Raw genomic sequence first — 14,449 nt, forward strand, 5'->3', positions numbered from 1 at the left:
TCCATTACCTGCAAAATGTCCTCTCATTTTCACTGGGCACAGGTTAGCATTGTACACTTTGGAAGAGTCATTAGGGCTGCAAAGGATAATGTCTACTGTGCTCTCCTCTTGATCGTCCCATTTCTTAAGCTATGAAACTGGATTGTAACCATATTGCCCACAATCTCTCTACTTGCACTCAGAGGCAAAGAGTACATGATACCTGCTGGAGTTGGTCAGTTTATGTAAGATTTCCTTCTCGAGTCTTCTTTGCCTTCAGTGTTCAACTCAAGTTATCATCATTATTGTTGTTGCAGAACCTTTGCTTTCAACTGGGGTTGAACTGCGTTTAAGCTAAAATTATTCCAAAGTTGCTCTCCCCTCCGATGTTTCAGAATATTCTTGAGTTTCACTCCCTATCAATGACTGTCAGCCATGATCACATTGAATGGTGGTGCTGGTTCGAAGGGCCGAATGGCCTTCTCCTGCACCTATTGTCTATTGACTCCAAGGGCAGTAACATTTCCTTCATCTGAAGAAGGGTGTTGACCCAAAACATCACTCGTCCATTTCCTCCTCAGATGTTGGCTGACTGGCTGAGTTCCTCCACCACTTTGTGTTTTGCCCAAGATTTTAGCAATTGTTTAGAACTCCTAACATATGTTAGTCCTGATTTTTTGCCTGCATTGCTTCCTCTACTTTATTTTACATTTTGCACAACTACCAAAGCCTTGTGTTGACTTTTGTTGAGCGCCTCATTATTCTGTTGATTATAGCGATAACATTTTAGCCAAATAATATTTTCTCATCAAAGTGTATTCAAGAAATATACAAGGGAAGCACAGTGGCGCAATGGTAGACTTTGTAAATTTTCCCAGTGACCGCGTGGATTTTCTCCGGGTGCTCTGGTTTCCTCCCACACTCTAAAGACGTACAGGCTTGTAGGTTACTTGGCTTAGGTAAAAAAATTGTCAAATTGTCTCTAGTTTTTAAGATAGTGTTAGTGTACGGGGTGATTACTGATCGACGCAGTGTGTAGGATAGTGCTAGTGTACAGGGTGATCACGTGGACTTGATGGGGCAAAGGGCCTGGTTCATACTATACCCCCAAGGTCTAATTATTTTTAAACTAACATATATAGGTGATTTTTTATTTTAGTAATTTGTCAAGAAGATAATCATCAATTATAAACAGATACATTAAGAGTCAACTTGACTTTTGCTATTCTGTAACTCTTAAGTGGTGACATTGTCAAGGCATTGTGGTTTTAACGAGTGGGCATTTTGCTGCTCATGTATGGATCTTCTACAAACACTTGTGGCAGTTTAAATATTGAGTTGAAAGTAAGAAAGTAAGGGTTTTTAACTCAAAATTTACTTCCATATCAGTGAATATATCTTTTTAACCACTGCAGTCCACAAGTAATTACAGAAGCTTGAAATTACTTTAAAATGAAAATAAAGAAACTGGAGATTAAAATTTGGTATTTGAAAATGGTTATATTTTGTGCAACAGTGAACTTAGCTTTATCTATGGCATGAGGATAAAAAGATTGTCAGTAGCTTGATAGCATTTACAGATGTTCCTATTTAAATTCATCATCTTACACACGATAACTGCAGCCAGCCAAATGACAGTGTGCAGGTCAAGTATACTGTGGATACAGACCACTAAATACATATTTTGCAGAATAGGTCCCAGCACAGTCTGTTGCAAGTAGCAAGCCAGTTAACCGTACTGAATACACTTTCCCTGAGAGCACAAACGTGCTTCTGTGAGCTACCGAATAATTTGATGCATCTGGAGCATCATATCTTTCATATTTCAATGCAGAAATTAGAACTATGTTTTGGGCAGCACATTAGTTAATGAAACATTTCTCAGTAAGTAAGGAGGTGCAACAAACACATAGTTCTGTGTTCAGACATTCAGAGTTTGTGTTTAAACATTCAAATTTTGTAGAAGTACAAATAGTATAATAAAAATGCAAAATCAGCAGAATTACAGATGGGGGGGGGGGGGGGGGGGAAGAGAGCACCTGCCAGCTGCTACAAATGATGCAGCAAGTGGCAGAAACATAGATTACAATTTATTTTCTTCGATATTAACCAAGGTGAAGGATATTGAATTATGTGAGGTAAGGGAAACTAGTAGAGTAGCTATGGATACTATGAGTTTCAAAGTAAAAGAAGTACTGACACTTTTGAAAAATATAAAAGTGGATAAATCTCCAGGTCCTGACAGGATATTCCCTAGGACATTGAGGGAAGTTAGTGTAGAAATAGCCGGGGCTATGACAGAAATTTTTCAAATGTCATTAGAAACGGGAATAGTCCCCGAGGATTGGCGTACTGCGCATGTTTTCCATTGTTTAAAAAGTGTTCTAAGGGTAAACCTAGCAATTATAGGCCTGTTAGTTTGACTTCAGTGGTGGGCAAATTAATGGAAAAGATACTTAAGAGATAATATATATAAGCATCTGGATAAACAGGGTCTGATTAGGAACAGTCAACATGGATTTGTGCTTGGAAGGTCATGTTTGACTAATCTTCTTGAATTTTTGGAAGAGGTTACTAGGGAAATTGACGAGGGTAAAGCAATGGATGTTGTCTATATGGACTTTAGTAAGGCCTTTGACAAGGTTCCTCATGGAAGGTTGGTTAAGAAGGTTCAACTGTTGGGTATAAATGCAGGAGTAGCAAGATGGATTCAACAGTGGCTGAATGGGAGAAGCCAGAGGGTAATGGTGGATGGTTGTTTGTCGGGTTGGAGGCAGGTGACTAGTGGGGTGCCTCAGGGATCGGTGTTGGGTCCTTTGTTGTTTGTCATGTACATCAATGATCTGGATGAAGGTGTGGTAAATTGTATTAGTAAGTATGCAGATGATACCAAGATAGGGAGTGGTTGTGGATAATGAAGAGGATTCCCAAAGTCTACAGAGTGATTTAGGCCATTTAGAAGAATGGGCTGAAAGATGGCAGATGGCGTTAAATGCTGATAAATGTGAGGTGCTACACCTTGGCAGGACAAATCAAAATAGGACGTACATGGTAAATGATAGGGAATTGAAGAATACAGTTGAACAGAGGGATCTGGGAATAACCGTGCATAGTTCCTTGAAGGTGGAATCTCATATAGATAGGGTGGTAAAGAAAGCTTTTGGTATGCTAGCCTTTATAAATTTAAATACACCAAGGTATGAGTGCAGGCAGGTGGGACAAAGGGAAAAAAGTTGTTCGGCATGGACTTGTAGGGCCGAGATGGCCTGTTTCCGTGCTGTAATTGTTATATATAACAGAATATATAAACATGTAATACTTCCAACTGGCAAACTGCACAAAGAATAATGTTGAATGCATAATCCCCTAAAATCACATATACCCTAGTTTCTCAGTGGGCCGTAGAAAATCTGATTCAAAGATCAACCGGTTTCAATTATATTATACAATACAATTATACAATAATTTATTGTCATTTGAACCTCAAATAACGTTCAAATGAAATTTTGTTTCTGCAGTCATACACAATTCACACAAACATCCATCACAGTGAGAAGGGGAGAGAGAAGGGGAGAGAGAAGGGGAGAGAGAGGGGAGAGAGAAGGGGAGAGAGAAGGGGAGAGAGAAGGGGAGAGAGAAGGGGAGAGAGAAGGGGAGAGAGAGAAGGGGGAGAAGTGGAGAAGAGGGGAGAAGGGGGGGAGAAGGAGTGGAGATAGTTTTAAGAAGTTTAATAAAGTTAGCGGGCATTTAACCATCCGGCGGATCTTCTAGGTTGCTGAAAACTCCAATGAGCCAATCAAAATGGCCAGTCAGCGAAGGAGATTGCCTTTGACTGCCTGTAAGTAAATAGCGATCCCACTCCACTGGCTTCGACCAAACGGCAAACTATTTTTAGCCGAGGCCGGTTTTGAATTTTTTGAAATAATAGCAGGAACATAGAAGAAGCCGCGACTACGCGGAAACCACTTTCGACCATTAGGGAGAGTGACCGGAACCACCGGGAACCTCACAGAAACCGTGGGTGGGGCGCAAGGTCTCCAGAGGTTTCCGTTCAGGTTTCCTAAGTGGGACAAGGGCATAAGGCAGCAACTCTACCGTTGTGCCACCGTGCTGCCAATTTGAATGGAGATAAGGAGGAGTTTCTTTTGCCTGGGAACTAGATCAGAATTACTATGGACTACAGCATGCACATAATCTAAACCTCCATTAAAATGAACTTGCAGTCAAATATTTTTCCTCCCTCCACCATCCCATTCAAAACGTCCATCCTTCTCACAAAAGCTTTGGCTGCTGGAATCCTTTCTTGAAACATCATTCAGATGGTGACACAACAATAATCAGTGAGGATAGGCGACAAAACATCCTCCACAATAATTCTTAACAACAGTCCCTTGCAGGATGCAATCTCACTGCCCCTTACCGTAATCCCTGTACAATCATGATGTGCGACCAAATTCTGCTCTAACTACATTATCAGTTTGCAGCCGAATATCAAACAATGACAAGACAGAGTCTAGAAAGGAGATGGAAAACTTCATGAATGGTGTCAAGCCAAAAACCTCTCCAGCAAGGTCAGCAAAACTAAGGAAACGTTAGTGGTTTTGGAAAGCTAGTCAGCATCTTCTTCTTAGGCCCCCTTCGGTCGTGGCTGGCCATGAGTGTCTCCAGGGTGTTATTCCCTTTATGGAGACGCCTGTGCGTGACTTTGTTTAACGTGGGGAGACAAGTGCACAGACAGATCTGGGTCAGGATCCAGTGGCATGGAGTCCAAGACGACCTGAGACCCTTTTCTGCTGCAGCCTTCATCTGCCTTCCCAGCCGTTGTGACGCTCCACTAAGGTCAGCCATCGTCCTCCGCCTGTTCCACTGTTGAGGTCTTGGTTGAATTGCTTTGTGTCAGAAACCTCCCCCTCGACCTTACCGCCGTGGGTGGCCCTACCAGGAGCATAGCTCCAGATAGCATCACTCTCAGATCTCAGGTCCACACAAGCTTCTCCACCACGACAAGGTAGCAATCCAAGGTGACAATCCACGGAGTCAGCATCAAAGGTGCCAAATTGAAGGTGGTCCAGAGCCTCAGGTTCCTCAGCGTAAATATTATGATCAATCTGTATTGGACCAACCACATTGAAGCTACAGCAAGAAAGCACACCTCTACTTCCTCAGAAAACTAATGAAGTTCAGCATGTCTCCAGTGACTCTTACCAACGTCGTAGAAAGCATCCTATGCATCACAACTCGTTTGTCAACAAAAGGTCTGCAAGAAATTACAGCGAGTTGTGGATGCAGCCCAGACCATCACACAAATCAGTCTCCACCCCCCCCCCCCCCCCCCCCCCCCCCCCCCCCCCCCCCCATCTGCCCCACTCCATCGACAATCTATACTTCATGCTGCTATTCACACCCAGGTCATTCCCTCTTCTCCCCACTCTCCTTGGACAGAGATATATTAACATAAAACACTACAGGAACTGGCCTTTGGATCCACAATTTATTTTCCGAACATAATGCCAAGACCAATTCTTATTTATCTGCACATAATCGAAATCCCTCCATTCCCTGCATATCCGCATGCCTATCCAAAAGTCTCTAATGCATCTGCCTCCGTCACCACTCCAGCAGTGCATTCCAGGCAGTCACCGCATCTCTGTTAAAAACAAACTTGCCCCGCACATCCCCTTTAAACATTTCCACTCTCACCTTAAACCTATGCCCTCTGGGATTTGATATATCCAGCCTGGTAAGAAGGCTCTGACTGTCTACCCTTTCTGTGCATCTCATCATTTTATAAACTTCTATCATGTCTCCCCTCAAACGCCCATGTTCTGGAGACAACAAAGCAGGTCTGTCCAACCTCCCCCTGTAGCTAATAACCCTTAATCCATGCATCACTCTGGTAATCCTTCCCTGCACCATTTCCAAAGCCTTCACATCCTTCCTGTAATGGGGCGACCAGAATTGCATGCAATACTCCAAATGTGGCCTATCCAGTCCAATAAAGCTGAATTTTAACTTCCTGACTCTTATACTCGATGCCCTGACTAATGAAGGCAAGGATACCATATGCCTTCTTTATCATTCCACTTGTTTCGTTTTTGTTTCATTTAGAGATACAGCACGGAACAGGCCCTTTGGCCCACCAAGTCCACACCGACCAGCAATCCCCACACTAGCCTACACACACTAGGGACAATTTACACATACACCAAGCCAATTAACCCATGCAGTCACGGGGAGAACGAACAAATTCCACAGACAGCAACCATAATCGGGATCGAACCCGGGTTTCCGGCATTGCCAGTGCTGTAAGGCAGCAGCTCTACTGCTGCGCCACTGTGGCCACCCTGTTGCCACTTTCAAGGAGTCATGAACTTGGAACCCAAGATCCCTCTGTAAATCAGTGCGGTTAATTGCGGGAGAATAAAAGGCGATGGAGGAATTTGAAAACAAGAAGAATTTTTAAAGTGAGGAATTTTGAGAATTTTACCAATGATATTTGGGAGGCCCCGTGCCAAGTCTAGTCCTTATTCAAAAATACACAGATACACTTTCCAATATGATTAACAACGCAACTGGAAAGTCGGTACATAATATCTAATCCTTGGTGCCTTACTGCTGCCTCAGCTGACAACTGCCAACAGTAAAACCTAAAGGTTGCGTATTTAGGTCTCCCAAGCTTTTTCAGGGTTTATTGCCCTTTTGTCATGGGACAAACCATATATTCAAATTTAAAAGTTATTTTCTGGCATAAAGCATGACTAATGTATTATTTTCATATTTCATGAAACCTCATATTTTCTGATGACATTCATCCTGCCAATGCTACCGCAAACTTGTATTGTAACATATAATCTTTCTAAATATGACTGTATCCACAGGAAATAGGAATATGCAGCGAAGCATTCAAATACATTGTAAACTCTGGTCAGTATGACTGCTGATTATATTGCACAAAGTTACTGACTCTGACATTTATGGCACTCATCCACAAAATAAAAGCTAAATATTACAATATTTGGGGGGAAAAAAGAGGGACAAATTTGGAAGAAGCTGTTTTTTTTTCCTCACAACTGGAACAATCCATTTAAGTTGCAGTTGAATTTAATCAAATAAATGTCATTAAACTTATTTTAGTGTGCCACAATAGTTAGTGAAAGGGTATTTTCAGCTCAGTTTGAAGCCGAAATGGACACGTAAAAAAGGCGGGCTTGTTAATTTCAGGACCTACAGACTGAAACAGCTTTTCCCTCCACATTTTCCTTATACTTCTACATTCCATGCACATTTTATTTCAATAAAACTTTTACTTGCATTCAACAACACATTTACTTTTTGAAACGTTTTTGAAAAAACTCAGAAAAATGTTTGTACATTCAGGTCTGATAAACGAATGGACTTATTTTTGTTCTGTTAATTTATTTCTGTCGCTAAAACGGTACCGGAGACATTGATTAAAGATAAAGAGATACCAATAAGTTTTAAAATCATTTGAACTGTGCAGTCCCAGTTCTGTTTCACACCTTTCACTGCATTAGTAAAGCAAGTCCTTTTCAATTATCTCTTACGCACTTCAATATATTTAAATGCAAGAGCAACCGAACCTGCACCTTTGCCAAATTAAAATAGGCTCCAGTAATCTAAAATATTCGGACCATATTGCAGCCAAACTGGTTAGCTCAACTGATTTTTTTTTAAAAAGGGCAATGGTCCGGCCACATGGTAAAACCTTCACAACTCACACTACCTTTTTCATAGAACTTTTCTTTCCTCGTACTTGGTTCTGATGATCCACTGGCACATGGCAAATCTCATCCTCAAGACAAGCCAAGCTCACTGTGCAGCCCATGAGGATGGCCAAGTTGCTCGTTACTTACAGTCAGCTCCTCTCGGCACTTTCCTGCAAAACGGTTCAGGTCAATCTGCAATACTTTTGGACAAGTTCAGTCTTCCGGCACCTGGCTACACTTGACCTCTGCTCAGGAACCCGAACAAGTGACAGCAAAGCGATCTGTTACGATTAATGCAACCGCTACCTCCAATCAACATGAACTGACCAAATGGTCCCTCAGAATGGTAAAAGAAAGGATTAGATCGCAAGCCTTTTTCTCCACAAAGGAAACGAAGCCTTCCTACACTGGTGGGAGGGTTTCTGGATCGGAGTGCTGCAGCTACAAAAACTTTTTTTAAAAAGTTGGAAGCTTCTCAAAGTATTTCATCCAATCAGCCAAGAAAAATTCAACTCTTCGCAAATGACTGTTGCAAAAAAAAAAAAATGACGACATAAGGGGTAGTAATTATTTCAGAAACAAATACACTACTTAGAACAACCATAAATCAACAATTAAAATGAGCAAACAAAAAGACCAAAATAACTCCATATGAGATCAAAATGTGTTGTTTTACCAAGGACACGTCCGGTAGGTATGTGGTGCATCCGCTAAATGCGCACTGCCCACATAAATATTCCACAATCTCCATGATTAGTTCATGTCACCTGCAACTGCTTATCTCATATTTATTCCTGTTATTCGCAAGGTTTTCTGCATTTAAGTGTTTATCCTCGTAAGCCCAAACGGTATTATTTCTGGAATTTGCAAAGATGCCTTTAGGGGGTCTTTTTAATGAAATCCAGACCAGCTCTGGCTGGAGTTACGAACAGCTCAAATATCAGGAAATGAAGCCCATCTGCTCTATGTGGGTTCAAATGACGCTATTAAAATGAGATTTTGTAGAAGTGAATCAATAAGCAAATCTTTGTTGGTCACCAATTATGTTTGCATTCACCAGCTTCCAACAAATTTTAAGATAACAAGTGCATACAGGATGAAGCACAAATAAAATTGATTTAGGTTCCAAAAACACTCATTACAGAGTTTCCAGTTAATTTGAGAAAGACCAGTAGAGAAAAACAAATATTTCCCTCACACAAAACAAACAACACCAAATGTTCAACTAGTTTATTTTAAAGATATATGCAGAAACAGTCCCTTTGGCCCACCGAGCGAACCGACCAGCGATCCATGTACACTAGCGTTATCCCACACACTGGGGACAACTTCAAATCTTTACAGAAGCCATTTTAACATATAAACCAGTATGTCTAGAGCATGGAAGGAAACTGGAGCACCCGGGGAAAACCCATGCTGTCACGGGGAAAACGTACAACCTCCGTACAGACAGCATCCGTGGTCAGGATCAAATTGGAGTCCCTGGCGCTGCAAGACAGCAACTCTACAGCTGTACTGCCGTGCCGTCCGTAAAACACAGTAAACAAAAGCAACTGCAATTAAAAGTGTTCCTTATTCCAAATGCAGTTTGTTCTACAAAAAACACAATTCATGAGGGAGCTCAGATCTGGATCAATAGTTTCCTTCTATTTTACTCATCACTTTCAGTCCTGATGCAGTGTTTCAACCCGAAACATTGGTCTTTCCTTTCCATCCAACCACTGAGTTCCTCCAGCAGATTGTTTGCTACTCTTAATACAACTTTGTCTGTGTGGATGTTTGTTCCAGTAATCTTCACAGGATTTAGTGATTGACACAGATTAACTAGATCACTAACACAAACCACGTCCATCACTAAACAGGGGGAAGGGTCGGTGATGGAGAGGAAGGAGAGAGGGGGGGAGAGAGGGGGGTCGGTGATGGAGAGGAGAAAAGGGGAGAGAGGGGGGAGAAAGGGGGTAGAGGGAGGAAGAGAGGAGGGGGGAGGGAGGGAAGGAGGGAGAGGGGGGGCAGAGAGCGAGAGTAGAGGGAGAGGAGAGAGAGAGAGAGAGAGAGAGAGAGGGGGGAGGGGGAGAGAGAGAGAAGCGGGAGAGGGAGAGAGAGGGAGAGGGGTAGAGAGAGGGGGAGGGGGAGAGGGAGGGGGATGACCTGGCAGGCTGGGGAATGCGGCCAGGAGGCAGTTGGGCCAGGTGTAAAGGCATTGTGAGGTCAGCAGCTGGGCACACACACTAACCATCCTTCCACCACCCTCCCCCCCCCACACACACACACACAAACAGACACACCGGGTCCAATCGAAGCTGTCAATGAAGACAGCATTTTTTATTTTTTTTAACTCTTTAAAATTAAAAGTTAATGTTAAGAATTAGTGATGTTAAGTGAGAAATAATTAAATTCAATTCGATAGAGGATTGGATTTTTGAAATCATAAGGAAAATGTCTACCAGAAGATGTAAAAATTGTCACTGTTATTGTAGCGTCAGCAGCTGGGCAGCGGTCAGACTTTAAAAAAGGTCAGGTTGGTCTAAATTTTTGTTTTTAAAAGTCAGGAAAATAATGTACCAGATGTACAGAGGAGTGGATTTCGAAATTCATGAAATATGTAAAAATGTTCCTGTTTCGGCGTCTGGTTTTCGAGGAGATACGTTTCACATGCAAAATGATACACACATACCCACTCACACAGAGTTTTAAAAGTATATAGATATAATATTATTCATTAATATTCTTTTGAGGCCAACTTTCTCCAACAGGGCTTCTGGTAAACTGCCCCCGATGCACAGACGATCAGAGGCATATGCTGGTATTTGGGATAATCACAATTACTGCCAAGCTTCCATTTTAACTAATTATGGTAATTTTTGTGAGAAGCATAACAATTTCCTAAAATTAGAATGACCACGTTACAATTTTTGTAAGAGAGAGAGGCAGAGAGTGTATTAGTCTGCTCATTATAGAAACAAGGAACCGCAGATGCCAGTTTAACAAATAAAACACCAAGTACTGGAGTAACTGTGGTGACTGAAGAAGAGTCCCGACCCAAAACATCACCCATCCATATTCTCCAGGGATGCAGCCTGATCCGCAGAGTTACTCAGGCACTTTGTGTCTTTTTTTTCCTCAGGCAGTTTGTTGGCTTTACCCAATATGGTGGTGAAAACATTAAATAGTTTAACAACCAAACCATTTCTCTGTCTTTGCTGTAACTGGCTAAAATGCTCACTTTATTTTGCAAGAACATCACTTTAAAAATCTTGGGCTTGTATACACTGGAATTTATAAGGATGAGAGGGATTCCTAAGATTATTAAGGGATTGGACATGCTAGAGGCAGGAAACATATGTTCCCGATGTTGGGGGAGTGTGGAAACAGGGGGCCACACTTTAAGTATATGGGTAGGCCATTTAGAGCGGAGATGAGGAAAAACTTTTTCACCCAGAGTGTTGTGAGTCTGTGGAATTCTCTGCATCAGAAGGCAGTGGAGGCTGATTCTCTGGATGCTTTCAAGAGAGAGTTAGATAGAGCTCTTAAAGATAGCGGAGTGAATGGCGGCGATTAAAGATCACAGTGAATGGCGGTGCTGGCGCGAAGGGCCAAATGGCCTACTCCTGCATCAATTATCTATTGTCTATTGAATTATTCCATTCCCACAAATCCTTAAATGACTGATTTCTGAAATGGTGGTCATACCATTGGTGGTCAGACTGATCAACTACATATTACAGTATATTTTTCAAAACAGCTGATTAGCAGCAGTCCTTTTAATTATAAAGTCTCCACAAAACTCTAACACACGATGATACCATGTGTATGTTTCTATTTCAGGGACCACCAAGGCACTCACAAGCCTTTCATCACAACATGTGCCATTGTCATTAACTCAAAGTCTTAACACACTTCAGATAATCATTTTCTAAGGGCAATGAAAATGGAAAAAGGTTGGGAAACATTGGCCATTACGAGGAAGCACTCAACAATGCATGGATCAATAATTATGAGTGTTTGGATCTGGGGAGAGAATAAAATGTGATGTATGTGTAAATTAGTGTAAATGGGTGTTGATGGTCAACATGGACTTGATGGGCTGAAAAGCCCGTATCAGTGCTCCATGATACCATGGCACCAAGTTCACTGGTGTAATCAATGGATTTATGCACTGATTTAGGAACCAGAAACTGCAGATGCTGGTTTACCGAGGAAAGGCGCAAAATGCTGGAGTAACTCAGCAGGTCAGTCAACATCATTGGGGAACTTGGATGGGTGACGATTTGGGTTGGGACCCTTCTTCAAATGATTATCTGAACAAGATTATCACGCAATTCAGAAGACAGCTTAGGAACCTGGCTTTTGCAGCTTGATGGTGGCATAGTGGTGCAAATAGTTGAGCTGTTGCCACACAGCACAAGAAAATCTGGATCAATCCTCACCTCAGATGCTATCTCTCTGGAGTTTGCACATTCTCCCTCTGACCGCATGGGTTTCCACCAGGTGCTCTGGTTTCCTGCCACATCCGAAAGACATGTGGGTTTGCAGGTTAATTCTTCTTCTTCTTCTTCTTCTTCTTCTTCTTAAGCCCTTTGCTCCTCTAGGGAACGTAGACCATTGACAAATGTCCTCCATCTCACTCGGTTGTTAGGAGTTCTTTCGAGATCTCCGCAGTTGGACCCACTCAGACATTTCTGTCTGGACACCTCTTCTCCAGCTGTTCCTGGGGCATTCCTTTTCCTTTTTCCTTTGGGGGTTCCATTTCAGGGTGATGTTTGTGGCAGGTTTCCTGAGGGTGTGTCCAATCCAACTCCATTTTCTCCTTCGAATTTGTAAATCAATGGGCTCCTGGATTGTCCTTTTCCACAGGTCCACATTGCTTTGTCTCTCCACCAGATGTTAAGTATTCTCCTAAAGCAGGTTAATTGGCCTCTGTAAAATTGCCCCTCGTGTGTAAGAAGTGGATGTGAAAGTAGGATAACATAGACCTGGTGTGAATGAGTTATCAATGGTCGGCGTGGACCATTCCTTTCCTCTGACTCTGAGTTTGAAGAAGGGTCTTGACCCGAAACGTCATCTATTCCCTTTCTCCAGAGATGCTGTCCGAGCCGCTGAGTTATTCCAGCATTTTGCGTCATCGTCGGCGTGGACTCGAAGGGCCGAAGAGTCTGTTTCCATGGTGTATCTCCACCTAAATGTTATCACTGGATCTCCGCAGGAAAATTCTTTCTGGCAATTAGCCCCTCTTATTTAATATTCTGTTTGAAGATTTCTTGCAGATGAAAAAAATAAAATAAAAAAAATAAAAATCCATTCATACACCGCACTACACACAGAACCCTCAGTCAATCAGTGCTGCTGCAGAGAAACATGCGCAAATTTTCAACACACCACATAATTCTTCTTAAATTTGTCAGAATAAGTTTAACCATTCCTCCAAAATGCGAGGAATGTTGCTGATTTACTTGAGCACAAGAGCTCATAGTCTCTATTTATAACGCTTTATTCATGTATTGTACAGTACCACTACTGTTCCCACATCTGTAAAAAATCATCAAATCACTTATATTACCCAGAGGGGAAGAACGTTAATGTTCCACCACAGTAAAAAACTTTAGCAGTTTAATATTCTACAAGTGTATATTTCACTGCCAGTACATTTGTTTTTAAAATAAATACTTTCAGGGAAAAAAACATGAACGTTGTTTAAACCTATAACCATGATTCTCAAGAAATTTGCTTTTGAGGTTCCAGCTATTTAACAGGAGTTTGAGAGTTAGCCAACAATATGATGGATGGGTCAGAACACACCGACGGCACGTCTAGTGGGTCCGCAGAGAAACATATTTTGGGCTTTCATGTCTGTGTGCTGTAGCGTGGCAGTCAGAAATGCACCGGGGGTCGGGCACAAGGATATCTGTTTGCTCGTTTACCTCTAGACCTGCAAAGACGAGAAGTATAAACAGGAATCGGCCATTCAGTCCCCCCCTGCATTAGCAGCAAAGTCATAATATTTGCCCCCCACTTTCCTGCACTAAATCCTGTATAGTCTTTCTGCTGGTTAGTTCGCAGGCAACAAAAGCTTTTCACTGTACCTTGGTACACGTGACAATAAGTTAGACAGAACTGAAAACTGAACTAAATCCCTCATTCCTCCATGGACTTAACATCTACCAAGTCACTAATTTCTAATCAATATACTGAGTGATTGAGCCTCGACAGGGAGACAGCTGCAAAGTTTCACTGCACTCTCGATTAAGACATTCCTGTTCATCGTGTACAAACGGCCTTAACTTAATCAAGCTTCACAAGAATTTGTTAACAATTCAATGAGATCTTACTTCCAAAGAGCTTTTGAAAAGGGCCATGGATGAAAGAACAGCAGTAGAATACTGTGTGCCAGTGAAATGTCCAACTCAATTAGCGCAAAGGATTTTAACACTAATAATGCCAATAGAACAGTTCTTGTGATAAAACTATTTCCTATTACTGCCTATCAAGATTCTTCTCTCCTCATACTGGTGTGAGATCGAACTAAAGTGCGAGAGCGAGCAAGACGATAGTTTGCGAGCGTGTAAGAGTGGTGCAAGAAAGTGCATGAGAATGAGAGTGTGACAGTGAGAGTGGCGGCACAGTTGTGCAGCTGATAGATCTACTACCTCACAGCACCAGAGTCCCAGGTTCGATCCTGACCTTGGACGCTGTCTTTGTGGAGTTTGCACATTCTTCCTGTGACTGCAGGGGTTTCCTCTCGATTG

General features: G+C 42.1%; 1 protein-coding gene across 2 annotated transcripts in view; it reads right to left on the reverse strand.

Annotated features, from left to right (window-relative positions):
• LOC129710317 (tensin-3-like) overlaps window positions 1-14,449 on the reverse strand; it is a 484,648-nt gene that overhangs the window by 391,681 nt on the left and 78,518 nt on the right. The window contains exon 1 of one of the 2 annotated variants that reach the window (XM_055657253.1): window positions 7,724-7,854. The exons of the other annotated variant lie outside the window; for it this stretch is intronic. Coding sequence (XP_055513228.1) covers window positions 7,724-7,825 — 102 coding nt within the window. The 5' untranslated portion in view covers window positions 7,826-7,854. Of the gene's footprint in view, window positions 1-7,723; window positions 7,855-14,449 lie in introns of those variants that run through there. 2 annotated transcript variants of the gene reach the window in all.

This window comes from Leucoraja erinacea, chromosome 2 (genome assembly GCF_028641065.1).
Source record: "Leucoraja erinacea ecotype New England chromosome 2, Leri_hhj_1, whole genome shotgun sequence".
Taxonomy (NCBI): Eukaryota; Metazoa; Chordata; class Chondrichthyes; order Rajiformes; family Rajidae; genus Leucoraja; species Leucoraja erinaceus.